Below are 23,029 nucleotides of genomic sequence, written 5' to 3'. Positions count from 1 at the left end.
GCTCCGTCGGCCGCGACGCCGGGAACGACCAACCCCAGCTTCACCTGCGAACCGCAGCTCGGTGCAGGACAGGCAACAAGCTGAAAGAAATCGGCGGGTTTTAAGTGTTTAAGAAACATTTGGGCCATCAACGTGGGAGCTCGGCGGCTCCCGGGCCTCCTGTTTGGGTCCTGGAGGGTTTCAGCGGCGACTCGTCTCCATCCAGCAGCAGGTTTGTCAGCGCAGGCGAAGTTCTCAGGGACGCAGGTTGGGTTACAGTGGACTCGATCTTGGGGGTCTTTTCCAACCAAAATGAGAGGGTTGGGTTATGGTGGACTCGATCTTGGGGGTCTTTTCCAACCAAAATGAGAACGTTTCCACGCGGAAGAGGGTGGCGCGTTGTCCCCGTCCCTTACGCAATGCTCCCCATCCTTCACGCGATGCCCCCGAGAAGTATTTCCTAACAGTCTTATTGCCAAATGACACTTGCCAAAATAACTCCGAGGGGTTTTATCCTGCCAGCTGCTTTTTTGACTCCCCAGCTGCCTCCGCTTGAGCTCGGCTTGTGTTTTAAGCCTGGCTGGGTGTTCACAGGTTGTTCCCGCACCGGCCCTGAGACACACGGTCCCGTCAGAGCCCCGTGTCCCCGCGGTGACAGGTACAGCCCTCGTGCTTGGAAAATGACGGGCTCCGCGTCCCGGCCTTGAGTCACCGCTCGCGCCGCCGTCCTGGGCTGTTGTTTTCCATCCCCGAAGCGCCGGCGCTCGAGCTGCTGTTTATTTATAACTCGGGGAGCGTCTCTGCTTTGAGAGACCCAAGAGCCGAGCGCCGGGACGGGGTCTGTGCCTCTCGAGGCTCGATTCGAACAAGCTGTTCCCAAAGAGCCGGGCTGTTCCGCAGCACTTTGGTAAATAAACAGCTCAGCAACTCTTCCTCGGTAGGTTTAACCGCGCCAACTCACTGGCTGTTTTTCTTTCTCACTTGTTTTATTGTCTTTGTTTCACTCTGTTGCGCTCTGCCTGCGTCGCCCCCGGGGTGCTGAATGCTGGGAAACAATGTGGGTTTGGTATTTTAGGTTCTTTTTCCTGCTGTTTCTCTGCATTTGCACATCCATCCTGTCTCTTATCCTTTCAAGATGACAAGGAACAGCCGTGATTTTCCAGGATCTGGTTCTTTCTGGAGCCGCCTCACCTGGCTCCAGCGCTGCTGGTCCCGTTTCCCCGCGTTTCTCCGGAGATTCGTGTTTGGTGGAACCCGCCTTGGAGCTGATTCGTCGCGCTCGCTATTCAGGCAAACGCTGTCCCAGCAGAAGCGCTGCTGGGGCAAACTGGTTGGACTGGTCTCGGTGGGAGCAGAGAGTCCTGTGGTGGAGGCGGTGGGTGCCCTGGGCGCCTCACCCACCGGCGATGCTGGTTTTGGGGGGAATTCCGCTGATCTAGTAAAACCCGGTCGAGGTCTTTGTGAAAACATCGCTGTCACCTTTGTGACCGGCTTGGGGACACCGGGGTGACCGACACAGAGAGCACGGGCGGTGGGTACAGTCCTGGAGCTGGAACACCCACCCTGAAATGCCACCATGAACCCCCAGCGTTTCTCCCCACCTTGGGTCTCTGTCCCCAGCTCCTGCACCCCAGATTTGTCATGGGTGGGATGTGCTGCTTGTTTTGGGGTGTGTGGAGGAGGCGACAGGGAAAGGGACAGAGCCCCAAGGAGCCTGATGCTGCCTGAACCCGGGCAGAGATGGGGACTGTGCTCCTGTCTCTTAAGTGTCCCCTCGCTCCCCCAAAACCCCCCAGCAGCACCTCGAGCCTTTGAGCCAGAGGTTTATGTTCCCATAATGTGCTCCCTGGTTTCTGTGTTGCAACCCGGAGGGAGGAATCTTATGACAAGTGGTGGTAAAACCAGTTTGCTTTGGTATGAAATGGTCTGTGAACTCTGGAAACACTCGGGGTCAATCCGAGGGTTGTCCCCAAAGGGCTCTTGACCTGCTGTGCCGAGCAGGGATGTGCACAGGATGCTCTGGATCTGGGATGCTCCAGATTTCAGATGCTCCAGGTTTAGGCTGTTCTGGGTCTGGGATACTTCAGATTTGGGATGCTCTGGGTTTAGGATGCTCTGGGTTTAAGCTGCTTCAGGTCTGGGATGCTCCAGGTCTGAGATCTTCCAGGTTCAGGCTGCTCCGGGTCTGCGATGTTCAAGATTTGGGCTGCTCCAGGTTTAGGCTGGTTCAGGTCTGGGCTGCTCTGGATTCGGGATGCTCTGTGTTTAGACTGTTCCAGGTTTAGGCTGGTTCAGATTTGGGATGCTCTGGGTTTCAACTGCTCTAGATTCAAGTTGCTCTGGGTCTGGCATGTTCCAGATTTGAGATGCTCCAGGTTTTGGCTGCTTCAGGTCTGGGATGCTCTGGATTCAGGATGCTCCGGGTTTAGGCTGCTCCAGGTTTATGCTGGTTCAGATTTGGGCTGCTCTGAGTTTCAGCTGTTCTGGATTCAGGCTGCTCAGGGTCCAGGATGCTCCAGATTTGGGCTGCTCTGGGTTTAGGCTGCTCCAGGTCTGGAATGTTCCAGATTCAGGCTGCTCCAGCTCTGGAATGTTCCAGATTTAGGCTGCTCCAGGTCTGGTCTGGACTCAGGATGCTCCAGATTTGGGCTGCTCTGGATTTGGGCCACCGTTGCCTTCAAGACTGGTCATGAATGTGTAGGAGCTCATCTGCAAACCATGTTCTGCCGGCTCGTGGTGCAGGGAGAGGGGCAGGTTGAGACCGTCAGCTCCGCTTGGGGGAAATCTGTGCCATTTTAGTGTTGTCTTGGAAATATAATCCAAAGTATCAATGCCACACCAATGTGCCACAGCCATCCCCAAACCCTGCGCTCTGTCCTTCTCCGCGTGGGTGGCAAAGCCACAACAAGGGCTTCCAGCTCAAGGGAATAAATTTCTTTTCCAAGCTCTTGCATCCTGAGGAAGCTTTAGGGCGGCAGCTGGTGCTGGAGGGTCTCTCAGACCCTTTTCAGCCCCAGCACACGATGTGTTTGAGCCGTGCGACCGGCGTTTTGCTCACAGCCACGTGCTTTGCTGACGGAGCCCCCGGGCACAGCTGGGTTTGCACAGACGGCTCCGAAGAACAGGGCAGGAGGCCAGAACTCAGAAGCCAAAGGTCTGTTGTTGTCTGCAAAACGTTGTGGCCGTGATGACCCCGGCAAAGCTGCTGCTGCCCCTTCGGCTCCGGTTCTACCGGGGTTTCCCAGCATGAGGAGACCTTCTGATCTCTGAACTGCCTGAAAGGAGCTTGGAGCCAGGGGGGTCGGGCTCTGCTCCCCAGGAACAAGCGCCAGGAGCAGAGGAAACGGCCTCAAGTTGCCCAGGGGAGGTTGAGGTTGGATCTGGGAACAATTTCTTCCCCAAAGGGCTGTGGGGCATTGGAACAGGCTGCCCAGGGCAGTGCTGGAGTCACCATCCCTGGAGGGTTGGACAGACGGACATGAGGTTCTCAGGACATGGGGCAGTGCCAGGGCTGGGGAATGGTTGGACTCAATGATCTTGAGGGTCTTTGCCAACCAAAATGATTCTATGATTCTATGACATGGGTGATGTCCTCCCCCTTGGAAGAGAGTTGGAGTTGGACTCCATGACCCTGTGGGTGCCGTTCATGCAGCTTTGGGTGCTGTCGCTCGGGTTCACTGGCCAAACCTGCACGTTTGGTTGCCTGCGCTGGCGCCGGGTGTTGCAGGTGACATGGGCACAGAAGCGACACGGTCCTGGCCCTGCGAGCATCACCGCTGGTGCAACCAGCCCGGCGTCTCGCCCGGGGCTAGTGCTGCCTGCGGGCAGCTTGCAAGGCTTAATTACACCCTCTCGCAAGGCTTGATTACTCCCTCTCGGTCTCTTGGCCACACTCTGTTTTGCCTGAAACTCTCCCGGTCCCCACAAGTGCAGCACGTCACGTCGGTCCCGACCGTGAGCTCTCGCACAACGTCCCGGTGCAGGATCCGCAGCGCCGGGTGCTCCCCTGGCGCTTGGGAACCAAACGGGTGCTCAGACCTGCTCCTCCTCCTTGTCCCAAAGGTGATATGTGAAGGCAGCGCGGGGAGCGGCGGCAGCCGAGATGCATTCGAGCCACGCCGGTGACCCCAAGGAAGCCATCCAGGTGAGCGAGACACCCCCAAATAGCTCCAGTTACCCCCCAGTGCTGCTCCAGTTACCAGTGGAGATGTGGCAGGACTTGGCGGCGCTGCCGGCTGGGATGGGGGTGGTTTATATGGTTCTGGCAAAGAGGATCCGTGATGGTTTGTCTGGTGTAGGGGGATTAAATCAAACGGGGTGACCCTGAGTTAAATCCCACCAGACTTTACCGTGGGCTTCGTCCCTCGTGGCCAAACCCCACATGGGGCATCGGACCCCAATACAAGCGGAGGATCATTCCTGCTCTCTATTTGTGCTTTTTTCCCCCATTTTGGGAGCCTAAACATGTTTAACCAGCCATGGCGCTTTGAGCCGGGTGTTTTAATTCATCCCACGGCAGAATGAATTCACGCGCGACTGACAAAATCGATCACGCTCTTTAATCCTGAGCTGGAAATTTAATCTGGGTTTGAGTCGTTGTCCCGGTGGCAGCGACTGCTGCTGTTCAGCTGCGGGATTGAAACTGAAACGTGACTTGTTTGAGGGGTTCCCGGCTGAATCTGCAGCGTTTGCCAAACGCCTCTTGGGAAGTGCGACCTTCATTTTCAATCAGGTTTGATTGAGACATCCGGGCTCAGCTGTGCTGGAATAAAACCCCTCTCTACTGGCGTAAAATTGTTAAATTCACTGGATTTGCTCTTTCACTGGTGTGAGAAAGAGGGAGGCAAAGCTGCCAGAGGGGCAAATTCCCATGTTCCAGCTTCAAAGCAGCAGCTACACCCCAAATGTCCATCCCAAACCATCTTTTTTTGGAGGTGGCTCATCCCAGTGGCGCCGGTGGGTTAAAAACACAGACGAGCGAGATCGATGGCTTTGATTTCTGCCCTGGGACTCGTTAGTGGATCACACGCTGCTCGGCCTGATCTGCATGAGTTCAAGCGGTATCGCAGCCCTAATTACATGTTACCTCCTTTCAGATCCTCGTTTCTCACTCGTGCTTATTTAATCCTACTTGTTCCCCTCATTTCTGTGTCTCCTCATCCTCTCCAGCAATTTGGTGTTTGCAGAGGAAGCACTGCACGCTCTGAAGGCACCCCCAGCGAGCTGGTGGGCTCTGAAACATGGGCTAAAATTGCATAAATAGCTTATTTTTAATGAAAAATGCAGCCAGGTGAACTGGGATGCCAATAGCATGAGTCCCTGGCTTGACCAGTTCATCCCATGGATGACGCAGGAATCCCGCGGTGCTTGCTCTGGATGAGCCTCGCGGTTTTATGAGCCCTTTTAGATGAAATATTTCCCGATATTTGTATTTCTCTGTATTTTTAATGACCCACGCGTGTCCCTCCTGCCCCGCAGCTGATCAAGAAGCAGCTGGTGCGGGCTGTGAAGGCGCTGCAGAAGCGCTACGCCAGCTCCGACGCCGCGGTCACCAGCGACGACGGCGACGCCAACGCGCTGTGCAGCGCCCTGGAGGCCGCGTTCGTGCACGGGCTGAAGGCGAAACACGTCAAGGCTGAGAGCGGCGGGAAAGGGAAGAAAACGGGGGCACGGGGACCCCTTCCCCAGCCGGTTTTCTGGGGGCTGCTGAAGAGCATCACCCATCGGTGAGTGGCCGGCACTGTGTAAAAGGCGTTTGCATGCACAGGTTTATCCCATTGTTGGCACAAAAGCGGCAGAACTCAGGGAATTGGAGAATCATAGAATTGTTTTGGTTGGAAACGACCTTTAAGAACATCGAGCCCAGCCGTTCCCCCACCCCTGTCCCTGCCCCATGTCCTGAGAACCTCATGTCCGTCTGTCCAGCCCTCCAGGGATGGTGACTCCGGCACTGCCCTGGGCAGCCTGTTCCAATGCCCCACAGCCCTTTGGGGAAGAAATTGTTCCCACATCCAACCTCAACCTCCCCTGATGCAACTTGAGGCCGTTTCCTCTGCTCCTGGCGCTTGTTCCTGGGGAGCAGAGCCCGACCCCCCCTGGCTCCAAGCCCCTTTCAGGTAGTGACAGATACCAGGTAGAGATCAGATAGATCAGATATAGATGGATAGATATCGGATGGATAGATATCGGATGGATAGGTATCGGATGGATAGGTATCGGATGGATAGGTATCGGATGGATAGGTATCGGATGGATAGGTATCGGATGGATAGGTATCGGATGGATAGGTATCGGATGGATAGGTATCGGATGGATAGGTATCGGATGGATAGGTATCGGATGGATAGGTATCGGATGGATAGGTATCGGATAGGTATCGGATGGATAGGTATCGGATAGATATTGGATGGATAGATATCGGATAGATATCAGGTGGATAGATATCGGATAGATATCGGGTGGATAGATATCGGATAGGTATCAGATAGGTGGATAGATATCGGGTAGATAGATATCGGATAGGTATCAGATAGGTGGATAGATATCGGGTGGATAGGTATCAGATAGGTATCAGATAGATGGATAGATATCGGGTAGATAGATATCGGATAGGTATCGGGTAGATAGATATCAGCTAGATATCAGATCAGATAGCAATATCAGACAGGAACGGTGACCAGAACGACGGCTGGATGGAAAGATAATTCACCCCGTGTTCGAGGGGTCAAGTGCCACTTAGGTGCAAACCAATGTCTCCAAACTGTTAAGGAATCAAATGCTGCTGCCGGCTTAGGGTACAGCCCTTTTTTATTTATTTTTGGGGTATATGAGGATTCCGTGTCCTCCCGGTGACCGGCTGCCCTATGGCAGCAGTGGCTTTGCTGTCTCTCCTGACCTGGGGATTCTTTGCCTCGGTTTCCCCATGTCCCAGCCAGGATGAGCATCATCACTACAAGCTTTGCGGAGGTCTGGCCTGGGTAAGAATCATTATTTCTGGGGGTTTTCTGCGCCGCTCCCCACACAGAGTCCTCCCACGCTAAATAACAACCCTCACAAACAGTTTTGAAAACCAGCTCCATCACCAGCTCTTCAGTGATGAAAGAGCAGATGAAAATAGCTCTTCCACATGCTACGGGGGATATTTTTATGCCCTTTGAAGGTTTTTTTGCTTCTGTTTTGAGAGACAGATTAAAAAATAGTTAACAAAACTTCCACTCTGTGTTTGTAGCATCTGCGGTGCTGGATCCAGGGAGGATTAGGGAGCGTGGGGTTGCTCTTGGCTTTTGGGGCAGAACACTTGAAATCAGGAAGCTGAGACTTCTTGAGGAGCTCAACTTCACCCCATCTTTTAGTTTTTGGGCTGCCACAGCAGTTTTCACTGTGTTTTGGCTGATTTTAAACCGTGAAGCGAGGATTTAGCCACACATTTGTCACCAAGGAGCATCCAGCCCGAGCGTGGCCCCGTGTGGGGACAGCGGGAATTTCCCCCCCATGTCCGTGGTCCAGGGTGAGTGATGCTTGGGACATCAGAGAGAAAATCAGAGCATGGTTTTGGTTGGAAAAGACCTTTAAGATCATCCAGTCCAACCATTAGCCTGGCACCAGCAAGTCCTCCACTAAACCAGGTCCCCCATCTACACCTCCAGCCAGAGAGACGAGATGACCTGAGGTCGTTATCCATATATTTATCTTTGGGGCATTCAGGAGCTCTTTTTTCTCCATGACAAACCACATTTTCCATGGAGAAAAGACATTTCCCACAGCCATTTTTGACCCAACTCCTAAACTCCCCGCAGCACTTCATGATGGAAAATCTGCCCCCGCAAGGCCTGTATCTAGTGGAGTCCCTCAAGGGTCAGTACTGGGGCCTGTATTATTCAATATATTCATCAGCAACCTGGATGAGGGAATAGAGTGAGTGTCAGCAAGTTTGCTGGTGACACCAAGCTGGGAGGAGTGGCTGACACTGGAAGCTGTGCTGCCATCAGAGACCTGGAGAGCTGGGCGGGGAAAAATTTAATGAAATAGAACAAGGGGAAGTGCAGAGTGTTGCATCTGGGCAGGAACAACCCCAGGTTCCAGTGTAAGTTGGGGAATGACCTGTTAGAGAACAGCGTAGGGGAAAGGGACCTGGGGGTCCTGGGGACAGCAGGGTGACCATGAGCCAGCACTGGGCCCTTGTGGCCAGGAAGCCAATGGGACCTGGGCTGGGTTAGAAGGGGGTGGTCAGTAGGTCAGAGAGGTTCTCCTGCCCCTCTGCTCTGCCCTGGGGAGACCACACCTGGAATCTTGTGTCCAGTTGTGGCCCCTCAGTTCCAGCAGGACAGGGAACTGCTGGAGAGAGTCCAGCGCAGCCACCAAGATGCTGCAGGGAGTGGAGCATCTCCCGTGTGAGGAAAGGCTGAGGGAGCTGGGGCTCTGGAGCTGGACAAGAGGAGACTGAGGGGGGACTCATTCCTGGGGATCAATATGGAAAGGGGCAGTGTCAGGAGGATGGAGCCAGGCTCTTCTGGTGACAACCAGTGACAGGACAAGGGGCAATGGGTGCAAACTGGAACACAGGAGGTTCCATTGAAAGATGAGAAGCAACTTGTTTGGGGTGAGGGTGGCAGAGCCTGGCCCAGGCTGCCCAGGGGGGTTGTGGAGTCTCCTTCTCTGCAGACATTCCAACCCGCCTGGACACCTTCCTGTGTAACCTCATCTGGGTGTTCCTGCTCCATGGGGGGATTGCACTGGATGAGCTTTCCAGGGCCCTTCCAACCCCTGACATTCTGGGATTCTGTGATGGACTGAAAATGGAGCCGCTCACATTCTATTCCGTTATTTTTTTAATTTTTTCCCCCAGAAACACCGTCTCGGAGCTGGAACAGCTCATCTTCATCAACACAGACGTGGGGCGGTGCCGAGCGTGGCTGCGGCTGGCGCTGAACGATGGGCTGGTGGAGTGTTACCTAAAGCTGCTGCTGCAGGACCGGGCCCGCCTGCCCGAGTATTACCAGGCGACTGCTCTGCTCTTGGACGCCGAAGAGTGCGAGTTCCTCCTCAGCTACCTGCAGGGCTTAACGTCCTTAACCTTCCAGCTTTCCTACAAATCCGCCATGTTGAACGAGTGGACGGTCACCCCGCTGTCCCTGTCGGGTCTGTGTCCCGTTTGGGAGCTGCCGGAGTCCCCGGCGTCCGAACCGCTCAGGAAAGCGTCGCTGGGTTCCGCGTCCCAGTCGTCGGAATCGGACGAGATCGAGATCCGACCGTCCGCCCTCCCCATCAGCAGAGCCGGCGGCAAAGCCAAGCTCACGGCGTCCTCGCTGAGCCTCAACACCACCAGTTCGTCCCAGCTCTCCTCCAGTTTGGGCTCAGACAGCGTCCCCCCGCATCCCTGCGACTCCGACCTGGGCACGGCCACCAACGCGGACCTGGACAGGTCGCTGCAAGAGTGAGTCCGTTCCCACATCAAACGGGTTTCTAACCCTCTCCTGGCCTTTTTTGATTTTCTCTCTATGAACAGGAAGGTTTTCTTCCCGTTTTTGGTTTAATAAGGTGTTTTTTTCCCCTGAAACGCGGCGCGCTGGGACTCTGCTGCCACAACAAATGAGCTCCTGGCCGCTGAAATGCATGTCCGTCCTCTTTGCCGGGGAAAACATGTCAAAAAAATGCCGCTCCCCGCTCTCAGGAATGTCACATCTCCCTGGCGCACGCCGGGGGATGCTCCGGGGCTTTCTGCAGAGGGACAGAAATGAGTTTGCTCACAGGAAAGGGTTGTAATTTGCAGCTTCGGCGGATAATTTAGAACAGGGAGGTTGTTGGTTTGTCATCCCCATGATTTATTTCTCCCAAACACCCAGCACAAATGTTTGCAGCAGGTTTTATAAGCTCTGAGTAATCGGTACATGTTTTCCCTGCCACCTTTAAAGCCTGGCTCTGGCGAGCCTGACCTCGGGGTGCTGATGGAGGCACCTTCTTCCCCATAAGGGTCTTCAAGAGGGTTTAGAGCTGTGGTCTGATCCTCCCCATCGATAACGTCGTCACCTCCTTCTGGGATTTTGCATCTTAAGACGACCCTGGAAGAACCCGCCTTGATGGGATTAAACTCGTGACGGAAAGACGTCGTTTTGAATTTTAATCTTGGGTTTAGTTCAGCCTCGCCAGGGCATGGGAACAGCGTCTGGGCTGGCCGGGCTCCGCTAATAATTGCTCGTTAACGGGCATGAGAACGTTGGAAATTTGGCACAGGGTCTGGGGCTGGATGCGTGTCCAGGGGCTGGGGGGAGCTCCAGCGCCCTCCCTGCGTTAGGAGCCTATTAAACCCCATTTACATGTGTAATTAGGAAACTCATCCTTTGCAGGCAGGCTCCTTGCCTGCAGCGGGGTCGGCTGCTGCGCAGGGCACAAATCACACATCTTTCTGCTTGTCACAGGGTTTTTTGCAGCTGCAAAGCGCTGCCAGCCCGCAGGAGACACACAGTGGCACCGAGCATCTTTTTGGGTGCTTCTAATTTGCAATAACTGGGTTGTTTTGGTTTTTTATAGGTTCTGGGTGTTCAAACCAATCGTTTTTCTGTTTCCAGGGTGTTGTCTGAGTTCAGCAAAACCAAACCGAGCCTGGATGCCCCGGAGGGAGAGCAGGTGCAAAATGTGCTGGGCTGCTCCCCACAACCACCCGTCTGCCCCCCAGCACCGGCCCCCACAGCTCCTCCTCAGCACCCGCCTCCCAGCGCTGCTCGGACGGGGGACACGGTGACAGCCAGCGAAGGGGACGGGGACGCGGCCCCGCGAGGCAGCGGCACAGCCGGGGTTTCGGCCCCGCGGCGCGGCGGACCTGGCAGAGGAGAGACGGGCAGAGGCGGCACGGCCGGCAACGGCGAGGGGACCCCAGGGGTGCGCAGCCCCGCGGCCGAATATCTCCTGTCCCCACTGCTGGGGTGTCCGGTGGGTGCTGCAGCTCGAGCGCTGTCGGCACTGGGGAGGCCAAACCGCGAATCGTGGGTGCAGTTTTGGGCCCCTCGCAACAAGAAAGAGCTTGAGGTGCTGGAGCGAGTGGAGAGAAGGGAACGGAGCTGGTGAGGGGCTGGAGCACAAGTGTGATGGGAGCGGCTGAGGGACCTGGGGGGTTCAGCTGGAGAACAGGAGCTGAGGGGAGACCTTCTGATCTCTGAACTGCCTGAAAGGAGCTTGGAGCCAGGGGGGTCGGGCTCTGCTCCCCAGGAACAAGCGCCGGGAGCAGAGGAAACGGCCTCAAGTTGCGCCAGGGGAGGTTGAGGTTGGATTTAGGAACAATTTCTTCCCCAAAGGGCTGTGGGGCATTGGAACAGGCTGCCCGGGGCAGTGCTGGAGTCACCATCCCTGGAGGGTTGGACAGACGGACATGAGGTTCTCAGGACATGGGGCAGTGCCAGGGGTGGGTTATGGTTGGACTTGATGATCCTGAGGGTCTCTTCCAACTAAACTGATTTGATTATTCTATGATCTCTTTGCTTTTGCGCTTCCTGAACATCCGATCTAATAGAAAAGGAAAATAAAACTGGTGACAGCTTCCAGCAGGCCCCACTTTCCCCAAACTCAACGTGGGTGTAAGTGCTGCTCCCCACTCCACTCAGCTTCCTGGGCCCTCTGGAGCTGTGTCCATGCAGCCACCCTTTGAGAAATTGTGTCAAAGTCAATATTTTCCTGATAAAGAGGCACCAAAGCTTTTGAACCCCCAGGTGTTCCTCACCAAGAGCTGCGGCAACAGGAAGGTCTTGGTTTTGTTAACGATATCTGGCGAGCGATGAGCTCTTGCACAAATCTGACTTTAGGCTGTGTGCAAACTGATAAAACAACCTGAGAGTCGCGACTTTTCTTTGTTCGCGGGCCGTGTGAGAGGAGGGAAAAGTGTTGTCTGCTTGAGAAACAAGAGTTTTCCAGGGGAAAAATATTCCCAGGGCAGGACAGCATTCCCTGGCGCTTAGGCCAGTTTAAACAGTGGCGATAAACAGAGGAGATAATCCACCTGCTTTTGCTTTTAGGAAACGCTTTGACCAGCCATGTCTTCTGCCTAATTTGTTACTGACTTTTCCACGCTGGTTCCCATCGTTTCCATCCCGGTTCCCATCGTTTCCATTCTGGCGAGCTCAGGATATCCTTCATACCCCACTAAAACCGTTTCTCTTTTTGCTCCCTGCTCCTTTCAGCTCCCAGTTATCCCGTTTCCGTTGCTTCCTCGTGGCGCTGGGCCAGTTTGACCTAATCTATGTATAACATACGGTGTCAACAGGAAATTCCCCCCCTCCCCGTGCTTTCACATGACTCACAGAGCAACCTGCATTCCTGGGCTGGGAGCTCTAAGCCACCCGTGAGCCTCTGTCATGGCTCTTCTGCTGTCATTGCGCTTGTTGTTCGCAATACAAGCAGGGGAGGGTGGTGGAGGGGGGGCCGCAGCCCTGGAAGGATGCGCTGACTCTGGGGAAGCTGCTCCCTTTTGCTGAGCTGGGTCATGTTTTGCTCCCTGTGTCTGTTGAAGGACCTTGTCCCAGATCTTTGCACTGTTCTTGTTGCCGGAAAAACTCCTGGGGTAGTTAACAGCCGTGTTTGCTTTTGGCTTAACGAGCTTTCTTCTGTTTGTGGGTCTCATCCCATCCTGATATAGGGAGAGAAATATTTTCTCGGCCTTTTTGGCTGTACGGATCAGGCCTGGTGTTTGTAGCATCTCCTTGTAAGCCACAGGTCCCTGTTTCATCCCAGACATCTTCTCTGAACCTCTTCTCGTGTCTGTTCTTCCCGTAACGAGGATGGTGATGCTGCTCTGGATGAGCTCGTACCCTTCCCCAGGCTCTGTCAGAAAAGCTTCATGCACCAAAGATCTTGTCTGTGGTTACTATGGGGTGTGTGCTCTCCCTCTGAGCTCCTCAATGATTTTAGGGGGAGAGAGCTGATCAGGTTTGGAATTTAGAATCATATTGAATAATTTTGGTTGGAAAGGACCTTTAAGAACATCGAGTCCAACTGTTCCCCACCCCCGGCACTGCCCCATGTCCTGAGAACCTCATGTCCGTCTGTCCAACCCTCCGGGGATGGTGACTCCAGCACTGCCCTGGGCAGCCTGTTCCAATGCCCCACAGCCCTTTGGGGAAGAAATTGTTCCCAGATCCAACCTCAACCTCCCCTGGCGCAACTTGAGGCCATTTCCTCTGCTCCTGGCGCTTGTTCCTGGGGAGCAGAGCCCAACCCCAGTCCCACGGAGCGTTCCCTGCTGGGAGGGACCAGGGGACATCAACATGGGGACATCCAGAGTTACCACCTGGGGTTGGGTCTGCACAGCAGCAGCCCCCATGGAGGGGCCACCATTGAACACCTCAGGGTGTTCAATAAATTCAATAACCTATGTATTTGTTATGTTTATTTTTAACAGAAAAGAAAGAGCTGGATCTCCGAAGATGATTTCTACAGACCTTCTCCGGGAGATAGCAGTGAACATACGGCCGCCGTCAACGGCTTCGGGCCGGAGGGGGCTGGCGAGGGGCCGGCCCCGGGGCTCATCAGCGCCCTGGATTTGGAAAGGCTGTCGGTGCCATCCTCGGAGAGCGGGCAGCCCAAAACCTCGCCAGAACGGGAACAAAAGGGCTTCAGCGTCGTGCATCGCCGGCAGATGGGTACGAGCTCTCCTGCTTTGGTTTGGCTTCTGCACCAGGTGGTGCTCAGGGGCCGGCAGGATGGACGATGGGCTCTTTGGGATTTTGGGCGATGGGCTGTTTGGGATTTTGGATGATGGGCTCTTTGGGGTTTTGGGCAATGTGCCCTTTGGCGTTTTGGTTGATGGGCTCTTTGGGATTTTGGGTACCGGGCTGTTTGGGATTTCAGGTGATGGGCTGTTTGAGGTTTTGGCTGTTTGACAGCAGCCGTTTGCCATCACTGATGGCAGCATGAAAAGCGGCACAAGGCAGCGGGGCCACGTCACTCGGCGTCACCGAGCCCACGGTGGCTTTGCTGGGAAGCGTTTTAGGAGGAGATGAGGTTTGCTGGGGTGTCGCTGTCCCCATGTCAGTGTCTGCTCTGCAGGAAGCGTTTCTTTTCTGCCATCCCGCTCCATCTCAGCCTCAAAACCCAAACGCAGCTGGACAGGTGATCCCAGAGTGTCAGGGGTTGGAAGGGCCCTGGAAAGCTCATCCAGTGCAATCCCCCCATGGAGCAGGAACACCCAGATGAGGTTACACAGGAAGGTGTCCAGGCGGGTTGGAATGTCTGCAGAGAAGGAGACTCCACAACCCCCCTGGGCAGCCTGGGCCAGGCTCTGCCACCCTCACCGGGAACAAGTTTCTTCTCATCTTTAAGTGGAACCTCCTGTGTTCCAGTTTGCACCCATTGCCCCTTGTCCTGTCACTGGTTGTCACCAGAAGAGCCTGGCTCCATCCTCCTGACACTCCCCCTTTCCATATTGATCCCCAGGAATGAGTCCCCCCTCAGTCTCCTCTTGTCCAGCTCCAGAGCCCCAGCTCCCTCAGCCTTTCCTCACACGGGAGATGCTCCACTCCCTGCAGCATCTTGGTGGCTGCGCTGGACTCTCTGCAGCAGTTCCCTGTCCTGCTGGAACTGAGGGGCCCAAGAGAGCCCAAGTTCCTGCCCCATCCCACTATCCACCAGGACCGGCTCGCAGAGCCGCGATGCCTCTGTTTGCGCTGTTGGCCTTTCTTCCTCTACCAACTCCCACTTTTTCCATGATACTGAGACATCTCCTTTTTACCCCAGGTCTGTCCAACCCCTTCCGCGGGCTCCTGAAGCTGGGCAGCCTGGAGCGCCGCGGAGCCATGGGCATCTGGAAGGAGTTTTCCTGCGAGTTGTCGCCGCTGGAGCTGCGGCTCTTCCTGGACCACGAGGATCGCATCTGCGTGGAGAGCTACTCCCTGCTGCGCTGCGAGTCGCTGGCGCTGACACACTCGGACGGCCGCTTCGAGCTGGTTTTCCTGGGGAAGAAGCTGTACCTGCGGGCTCCGTCGCGGGACGAGGCCGAGGACTGGCTGGACAGGATCCGCGAGGCGCTGCACAAGTGCCGCCCGCAGCTGGAGGAGGACGAGTGGGAGACGCTCGAGTATTCAGAAGATGGTGGTGACGTCCAGAGCGACCCCACCGCTCTCCCCCAGTACAGCGACGCACCTGGGAACGGCTTGGACTGGGCTCCACCTCACGAACCGGAGCTGGACGCGATAAAAGAGGCTGTTCTATACGTGGATGTAGACAAAACATGGGTCCCTTTTATTTTTTCCCTGTCTCTGGAAACTTTAAAGTGCTTTAAAGTCAGGAACAACGACAAAATTTTAAGCAACAGTTACGGTATAGAGACCATCCAGGACATCGTTCCGGACACGAGCCTCGGGGGACCTGCGTTCTTCAAGGTGATCACCTCCAAAGCCGTCCTGAAGCTGCAGGCGGAGAGCGCGGAGGAGGCGGCTTCGTGGCGGGAGCTGGTGCGGGCGGTGCTCATGTCCTACCTGGAGAGCGCCGAGGAGGCCCTGACGCTGGGGGGCAGCTTGGACGGACAGTCCCAGGTCGTGCTGAAGAACATCGTGAAGGAAAATGGCTTCTTGTTGCAATACCTGGTGGCCATCCCTGTGGAGAAGGGGCTGGACTCGCAGAGCTTCATCTGTGCAGGTATAGAGAATCGTAACATAGAATCATTTGAGTTGGAAAAGCCCCTCAAGATGAGTCCAACTGTTCCCCCACCCCTGGCACTGCCCCATGTCCTGAGAACCTCATGTCCGTCTGTCCAACCCTCCAGGGACGGTGACTCCAGCACTGCCCTGGGCAGCCTGTTCCAATGCCCCACAGCCCTTTGGGGAAGAAATTGTTCCCCACATCCAACCTCAACCTCCCCTGATGCAACTTGAGGCCGTTTCCTCTGCTCCTGGTGCTTGTTCCTGGGGAGCAGAGCCCGACCCCCCTGGCTCCAAGCTCCTTTCAGGCAGTTCAGAGATCAGGTCTCCCCTCAGCTCCTGTTCTCCAGCTGAACCCCCCAGGTCCCTCAGCCGCTCCCATCACACTTGTGCTCCAGCCCCTCACCAGCTCCGTTCCCTTCTCTCCACTCGCTCCAGCACCTCAAGGCCTTTCTTGGCGTGAGGGGCCCAGAACTGCCCCAGCATTGGCGGTTTGGCCTCCCCAGGTCCCAGCACAGGGACGGTCGCTGCCCTGGGCCTGCTGGCCACACCAGTGCTGGTACCAGCCAGGATCCTGTGGCCTCTTGGCCACCTGGGCACACGCTGGCTCATGTTCAGCCACTGTCACCAACACCCCAGCTCCTTTTCCAGCCGCTCTTCCCCAGCCTGGAGCATTCGTGGGGTTATTGTGACCCAAGTGCAGGACCCGGCACTTGGCTTGTCCAAACCCCAGCAGAACAATGTCACATTCCTTCATCTTAACGAGGTGACATCCAATTAACGAGACGCCCTGAGTCCTGCCACCCTATTGCAGACCAGTTGTTTCCCCGTCTTAAACCCCTTGGTGGGGCTTCCGCTCCCAAATCAGCATCTTTGAGTGGGGGTCTCTGTGCATGGGGCGAGTCCCCCCACGCCAAATCCCCATCCTACCCCAGCACTGGTCCAACTGGGCCACTACCAGGCTCCAGTTTAAGATATTTATGGCATAAACAGCTGGATCTTGGCTTGAAGGCCAAGAGGGACGTTGGATGGACCAGCCTGCAGGATAACACAGTCGAGGGCAGACGCTGTTTTTCCGGTAGCGCCGCACAGGGCGATTATCACAGCGGGTGTGACGAGCTGATGCTGCAACACGCTCGTTTCACCTTCCCCGATGCCGCTCGGCACGCGGGGCGATGCCGGTTTAAATACAACAAAGCTCGCTGACCTCCGTGCACGTTATAATTTGCTCTTTACCTTGGGAAGTTAATTAAACTTCACATTTCTCTCCTACTTCAATTATATTTCTTGTACCCTCCAGCAGGTTTATTGTTTTCTCTCTCTTTTTATACCTATGTTTTTCCATTCTGTTTGGACTCTGTCCTGCATCTTCCACCTGCCAATAGATGGAAGCAACCAACCAAAAAGGCAAATTCCCAGTTTATACTTGTAGTTTTATTTTGGGGGCTGCCTCGCTGCTTTCACCTCCCTCCCAGCCTCAAACAGGAGAAGTTTCCTTATGTGTCAGGGCATAATGAGCAATAAAAGCTTTTTTTTATTATTATTAATTCAAAGAGCAACACTTCACCTTCATTAATATTTTTGGGGTTGCACCCCAGCTATCCCAAAGGCCAAAGGATGGGGTGGCAAAGCCGAGCTGGTTCCTCCTGGGTTACCCATTGCTATAATAAAGGATTTTTTGGGCTTAATCCATCCTGACTTCATCCCTTGCAGATGCTGGTTTGGTGCTGTGTCATCAGCAGGAAAAAGTAAGGCTGAGTGAAGGGAAAATGGGGACAATGTGCTGGAGGACGTGATGGGGCAGACAGGTGGGATTTAGGTTCTTCTCTAAACCGCTGAGATATTTCCAGAATTCACTTTTTCTAAAAAAAAAATAAACAGCTGAACCACTTGGTGGATTAAAGTGGGTTCAGGGATAATCCAGATTTTTTATGGAGGAAAATTGAAGTGGCTCCTGTTGGACCATCGTGGCCTTAAACCCACAGGGAAGGCACTTGGGACCCCTCACCTAATGTCCTGCAAGTGCATTAACTGATCTCAAATGCTTCCAAAGACTTCCTTTTCCATTCCTCCCTCCCAAAAGCTTTTCCCCCCGTCCTGACGGTGCCAGGTCCCCTCTCATCACCTCCTCCCCGCTCCCCGCAGGCTGCTCCAGACAGATCGGCTTCTCCTTCGGCAAAGCCAAGCTCTGCGCCTTCTCCGGCCTCTACTACTGTGACAGCTGCCACCGGGACGAGGAGACGGTGATTCCCTCGCGCCTCATCCACAACTGGGACCTGGCGAAACGAGGGGTGAGTCCGGGCAGGGAGACGCTCCTGCATCTGCCCTGCGCTTCCTGAAGGTCCATCTGGACATTTCCAGAATTGTCATAGACAAGGGTTGAAGGGACCTTCAAGTGTCATCCAGTGTCCCCCCTGCCATGACAGGGACATCTTCACCAGCTCAGGGTGCTCAGAGCCCCGTCCAGCCTGGCCTGGGATGTCTCCAGGGATGGTTCAGCCACCACCTCTCTGGCCAACCTGGGCCAGGCTCTCACCACCCTCGGGGACAACAATTCCTTCCTCATCTCCAGCCTGAATCTCCCTCCTTTACTTTTAAACCATCACCCCTTGTCCTATCACAACAGGCCCTGCTCAAAAGTCTGTCCCCATCTTTCTGATTGGCCCCTTTTAAGTATGAAAAGGCCACACTAAGGTCTCCTCTTCTCTTCTGACCACCTCAACTCTCTCAGCCTGTCCCCCAGCAGAGCTGTTCCAGCCTCGGATCATTCCTGTGGCTCCTCTGGCCCCTCTCCAGCAGGTCCATGTGTGTCCTGACTCCAGATCTCGATGCTGAGGGTGCAGCCCAGGGTACGATTGATCTTCTGGGCTGCAAGCGCACATTGCTGGGTCATGTCCAGCTTTTCACCCCCATTGCCCCCAAGTCCTTCTCCGCAGAGCTGCTCTCCATCCCCAGCCCGGATTGAAACCAGCGGTTGCCCCAACCCACGTGCACCTTGCGCTTGGCTTTGTTGAACCCCACGGGGTTCACATCCCCTTCTCGAGCTTCTCCAGCTCTCTGTGTGCTCCCCACACCTCCCTGGGTCCATGCCCACCTCTTGCCTCTCCCCACCCCAGGTTTGCCGCCAGGCTTTGAAGTTCCTCACCCAGATCCGTAACCAGCCCCTGATCGACCTGAAGCTGGTCAACGAGAGCCTCTACGACCACGTGGAGAGAATGGGACGGATCTGCCGGAGCAGGGAACAGCTGAAGCTGCTGGGAGATTATCTCGTCATGTGCCGCAGCGGCGCCCTGAAGGAGCTAAGCAAGCGGTGAGTTGGGGTGACATGACCCTTGTGTCCCCCTGTTTGCACCCCGATGGCCCCCTGGTCCCCCTCACGCTCACCTTGGGAGTGGTGCTGCCAAGGGGTGGGCTGGTTTTTAGCTCCGTGTCATCTGCTGTTTGAGCTGTGGCTCAGGAAACACCTTCCTGCCCGAGGCGCTGCTGGCTGGACAGGAAACACCTGGGAAAACAGATGAGCGATGTATTATTTTCTCTTTCCCCCACTTTGAAATGCTCTCGCGCTGTTTCCAGTGGCAGGATTTGGGGTGTGCGACACGATGCAAAAATCAAGTTTGCACCAATTTTCTTCATCATCCTGGCTCCTCCTTGCTCCGGAGCGGTTGGAGATGTGGTGGAAATCGTTCAGCACCTTCCTCTCTGTGCTTCTTTGCAGGCTGGATCACAGGCACTACCTCCTGGAGTGTCCCCACAAATACAGCGTCGCTGATCTGAGGCAGGTGAGAGCTTCTTGCGGGTTTTGCTGATGAAAACAGGCGCGTTTCTGGCTGGGGAGGCGCCCATCGAGCGTGGCGCTTCCTCAGCAGGAGCCCTCAAACTGTTTTGTTTTCATTTCGCCTTGCGCCCGTCCATCATGTGCATTCTGCAAGCTTGCGCATCAGCTTAAAGGCAAATAAATTCCCTTTATTTTAATTTGCACAAATAATTGGCACAGGCCTGTACCCTCCGAGAATGATGGAGATTATGCAAGATAAATTTTCCCCTCGATTTAAGCCAGGAGCGCTGCTCGTTTGTCTCTGTACAAACTCTTTATCTATTACAAGTAACGTTGGAGGTGATGGGTGGCTGGATTTCACCTCGATTCCAGATCCAGGAGCCCCGTCCCAGCAGGTTGTGGGTGCTGGTGCTCTCTGGGGTCCCATTGTGACCCAGACACGTGGGGCGTGGGTGGTTTTTGGAGGACAACCTTGAGTTCATGGAGCAGCACAAAGCACAGGTGTAACGTGGATTTTACACGGTGCAAACCCATCAGGAGATGGGCTCAGCACCTGCCTGACATCCCTCTAACCCCGCAGATCGCCGACGGCGTCTTCGAGACCTTCCTGCAGTCCCTGCTCCAGTTCGCGTCCCACCATGTTTACAACTGCGACCTCTGCACCCAGCGAGGCTTCATCTGCCAGATCTGCAACAGCAGCGACATCATTTTTCCCTTCGAGTTTGACACCACCGCCAGGTGAGCGACGGCTCCGTCACGTCCCGCTGCTGCGATGTCAACAAGCGAGGTGGCTTTGCACATTGACCATGACCTTGCTGTGAGCCCGTCGCCCTGTGGTGGCCACTGGGGAGGCCAAACCTTGAGTCCTGGGGTCAGTTTTGTGCCTCTTGCAACAAGAAAGGCCTTGAGGTGCTGGAGTGAGTTGAGAGAAGGGAACAGAGCTGGTGAGGGGCTGGAGCACAAGTGTGATGGGAGCGGCTGAGGGAGCTGGGGGGTTCAGCTGGAGAACAGGAGCTGAGGGGAGACCTTCTGATCTCTGAACTGCCTGAAAGGAGCTTGGAGCCAGGGGGGTCGGGCTCTGCTCCCCAGGAACAAGCGCCAGGAGCAGAGGAAACGGCCTCAAGTTGCGCCAGGGGAGGTTGAGGTTGGATGTGGGGAACAATTTCTTCCCCAAAGGGCTGTGGGGCATTGGAACAGGCTGCCCAGGGCAGTGCTGGAGTCACCATCCCTGGAGGGTTGGACAGACGGACATGAGGTTCTCAGGACATGGGGCAGTGCTGGGGGTGGGTTATGGTTGGACTCCATGATCCTTAGGGTCTTTTCCAACCAAAATGATTCTGTCACCGTCCCTTCCTGGCACCCTGCTGGGTGTTTCTCCACTCCCCTCTCCACTCATCCTGTGCAAAATTAAGGTATTCGGTGATATTCACACATGGATTGTGCCCCAGGTTATTTGCACGTAAGGGCATTTTAAGAAATCACCCGGCCGACCCGCTGGCATGTGGCCGGGCTGCATTTGCTGCCTGCGGCGAGGCGGGGGCTCACAACCAGGGAAAAAAATGAGCTGGGCCTTGGTAGGACGGACTTTTCTCCTGTTGACTCAGGGTGAGCCGTGCCCGCCCCTCGCAGCGCGGGTGTCTCCTCCCCGCCGGCCCCGCGCCAGGGATCGCTTCTGCCTGTTTACATTTCTGCGGCGCTGAGCCAGGGCTGGGAGGTCCCAGGTGGGTGAGACCAAGGCGACGCCGTCCCACCCACCCGTCCCCTTCCCGATGTCCCTGTGCGATGTCCCTGCCACGTGCGGGGTCTCAAGGGGGGTCTGAAGGCGAGCGGGGGGTCCTGAGCTGCGCCGGCGATGCCTCCCCCGGTTTGGTGTCTCAGCTTTGCTTTGCAAACCTCAAGCTCTCTCTGTTTCCTCTGCAAAACGGCGGCAGCTGCCGCGGGCTCCTTCCGCTGCCGCTCTGCTCCGAGCTGGCTGCAGGGGGAGGTTTCGCTCGAGTAGTTACTGCTCCTGCAAGCAAGGTTTGGCTTACAATCAACAAACGGTTTGGGTTGGAGGGACCTTCAAATGTCATCCAGTGCCCCCCCTGCCATGAGCAGGGACATCTTCACCAGCTCAGGGTGCTCAGAGCCCCGTCCAGCCTGGCCTGGGATGTCTCCAGGGATGGTTCAGCCACCCCCTCTCTGGCCAACCTGGGCCAGGCTCTCACCACCCTCGGGGACAACAATTCCTTCCTCATGTCCAGCCTGACTTGAGCTGCCTCTTGCTGGCACTTTGGCTCTTTACTCATCAAGCATTGGAGGAAACAAAGACAAGGAAACATCCCCAGGTCCGGTTTGGTGGGGAGAAGTTCATTCTCTCCTCTCTGATGTTACCAACAGGGTGGGGTGTGTTCATTTGATTGTTTAAAACTTTTTTTCTTGGTTTTGCCTCGGTTTCTTTCAGGTGCGGCGAATGCAAAACCGTCTTCCACCGGGACTGCCACGCCGGCTCCAAGTCGTGTCCCCGCTGCGAGCGCCGGCGCCGGTACCAGCGGAGGCTGGAGGGGGAGGCCAGCGCGGAGCCGGGCCTGTAGCAGCCAGGGACCGACCTTGACCCTGACACCGACCTTGGCTTCTCGTCTGAGGGGAAGGGGCCGGCGGGAGGTGCCGAGACCCCCCATGCGCAGGGGCTGATCCTGGGCCTGGCCCTGGGGACAGGGCGCTGGGGGACGCGGTGTGGGTGCCGCTGCCCCTCCGTGGGTGCCCCTGTCCCACCCAGGGACCCTCTGCCCGGCGAGAGGGGGTGGAAGGGTCTGTCCCCCACTCACACTAACCCGGTGCCGCTGGGGACGCTCCCAGTCGCCCTCCCGGTGGAAACCCAGCGGGTGTAAATCAGGATTTCCAGTCCGGGGCGTGGATAACTGACACTGATTAAAACTCTAGTTTTTTAGGATGTTTGCTACTGAAAAAAGGTATTTTTTTATGTGGGGTTTTTGCACAAGGTGGCCTGCTCCGGGGGAGCTGACAGCAGCCGCACGGGGAGGGGACAAAGTGACATTTGTGCCTTTAGGGACCTTGTGTGCCCCGGGGGGACCCGAACGCCCCCTGTTCCGAGAGTCCACCCGTCACCGCAGCCTCCGGGAGGAGAGGGGAGCAATGCTGGGGGCTGCGCTCCCCGCCTGCTGCTTTTAGTCCTCAGAAGAAGTTTTATTTTCCTTTCACCCCTTCCCATGCAAAAAGTAATTAAAGTTTATTTAATGACAAGCCAAGGCATCTTCAGGGTTTGATTCTTTGCATCGGGCGCTGCATCGCAGGTCCAGCCTGCAGCTGCATTTCCGTGGGAGGAGGGTTCAGAACGGGGGTACTGCTCGTCCTCCATCCCCCTTGTACATCCTCAGTTCCCCCTGCCCGTCCCCTGGGGTTTTTGGGGTGTTTGGGGGACCCTTCCCCATTTTCTCTGCCTCATTTTCCTTCCCATCTGCTCCCCACCACCATCAGCATCTCCGGTTGTTCTTTTCCCCAGTGCCGGGAGGGTTTGGGGTGCACCCACCAGCACAGGGACACCAGTGGGACTCTGGGGGCTGGAGGGGACAGAAGCCAGCACAGTGCGGCTCCCATGGGAGCCCCCAAACGGGGGTCCCATCCCCCTGCCCGCGGAGGCTGTGCCGGATCCGGC

General features: G+C 55.8%; 1 protein-coding gene across 6 annotated transcripts; it reads left to right on the top strand.

Moving 5' to 3' along the window:
- Window positions 1-71: 71 nt before the first annotated feature.
- Window positions 72-22,622, top strand: PLEKHM1 (pleckstrin homology and RUN domain containing M1). Of its 6 annotated transcripts, XR_014185918.1 has the most exons (15): window positions 72-211; window positions 574-916; window positions 4,042-4,123; window positions 5,458-5,705; window positions 8,825-9,412; window positions 10,545-10,905; window positions 13,364-13,604; window positions 14,698-15,597; window positions 17,745-17,890; window positions 18,716-18,909; window positions 19,315-19,378; window positions 19,955-20,112; window positions 20,979-21,095; window positions 21,618-21,701; window positions 21,818-21,955. XR_014185918.1 is itself a non-coding variant. In XM_082071193.1 (13 exons), the coding sequence occupies exons 3-13, from the start codon at window positions 4,082-4,084 to the stop codon at window positions 22,045-22,047; spliced, it is 3,168 nt and encodes a 1,055-aa protein (XP_081927319.1). In that variant the 5' UTR covers window positions 72-211; window positions 574-916; window positions 4,042-4,081; the 3' UTR covers window positions 22,048-22,622. The 6 variants fall into 6 exon arrangements, 3 of the variants coding, with proteins under 3 accessions (XP_081927319.1, XP_081927320.1, XP_081927321.1); XR_014185916.1 differs by lacking the exon at window positions 20,979-21,095 and having other exon boundaries at window positions 19,315-19,374; XR_014185917.1 differs by lacking the exon at window positions 20,979-21,095.
- The last annotated feature ends 407 nt before the right edge of the window (window positions 22,623-23,029 follow it).

The sequence above is a fragment of the Streptopelia decaocto genome (assembly GCF_964273445.1).
Source record: "Streptopelia decaocto genome assembly, chromosome: 22".
NCBI lineage: Eukaryota > Metazoa > Chordata > Aves > Columbiformes > Columbidae > Streptopelia > Streptopelia decaocto.
Note: the sequence above shows the minus strand (reverse complement) of the source record. Positions and strands in the feature narration are given on the sequence as shown.

Bases quoted from the DNA above. Each gene is read 5' to 3' on its own strand.
- PLEKHM1 (XM_082071193.1), top strand. From the start codon at position 4,082: ATGCATTCGAGCCACGCCGGTGACCCCAAGGAAGCCATCCAG. The intron at 5,706-8,824 runs GTGAGTGGCCGG...TTTTTCCCCCAG, and splicing joins CTGAAGAGCATCACCCATCG to AAACACCGTCTCGGAGCTGG. The intron at 19,375-19,954 runs GCAGGTGAGAGC...CTAACCCCGCAG, and splicing joins TACAGCGTCGCTGATCTGAG to ATCGCCGACGGCGTCTTCGA.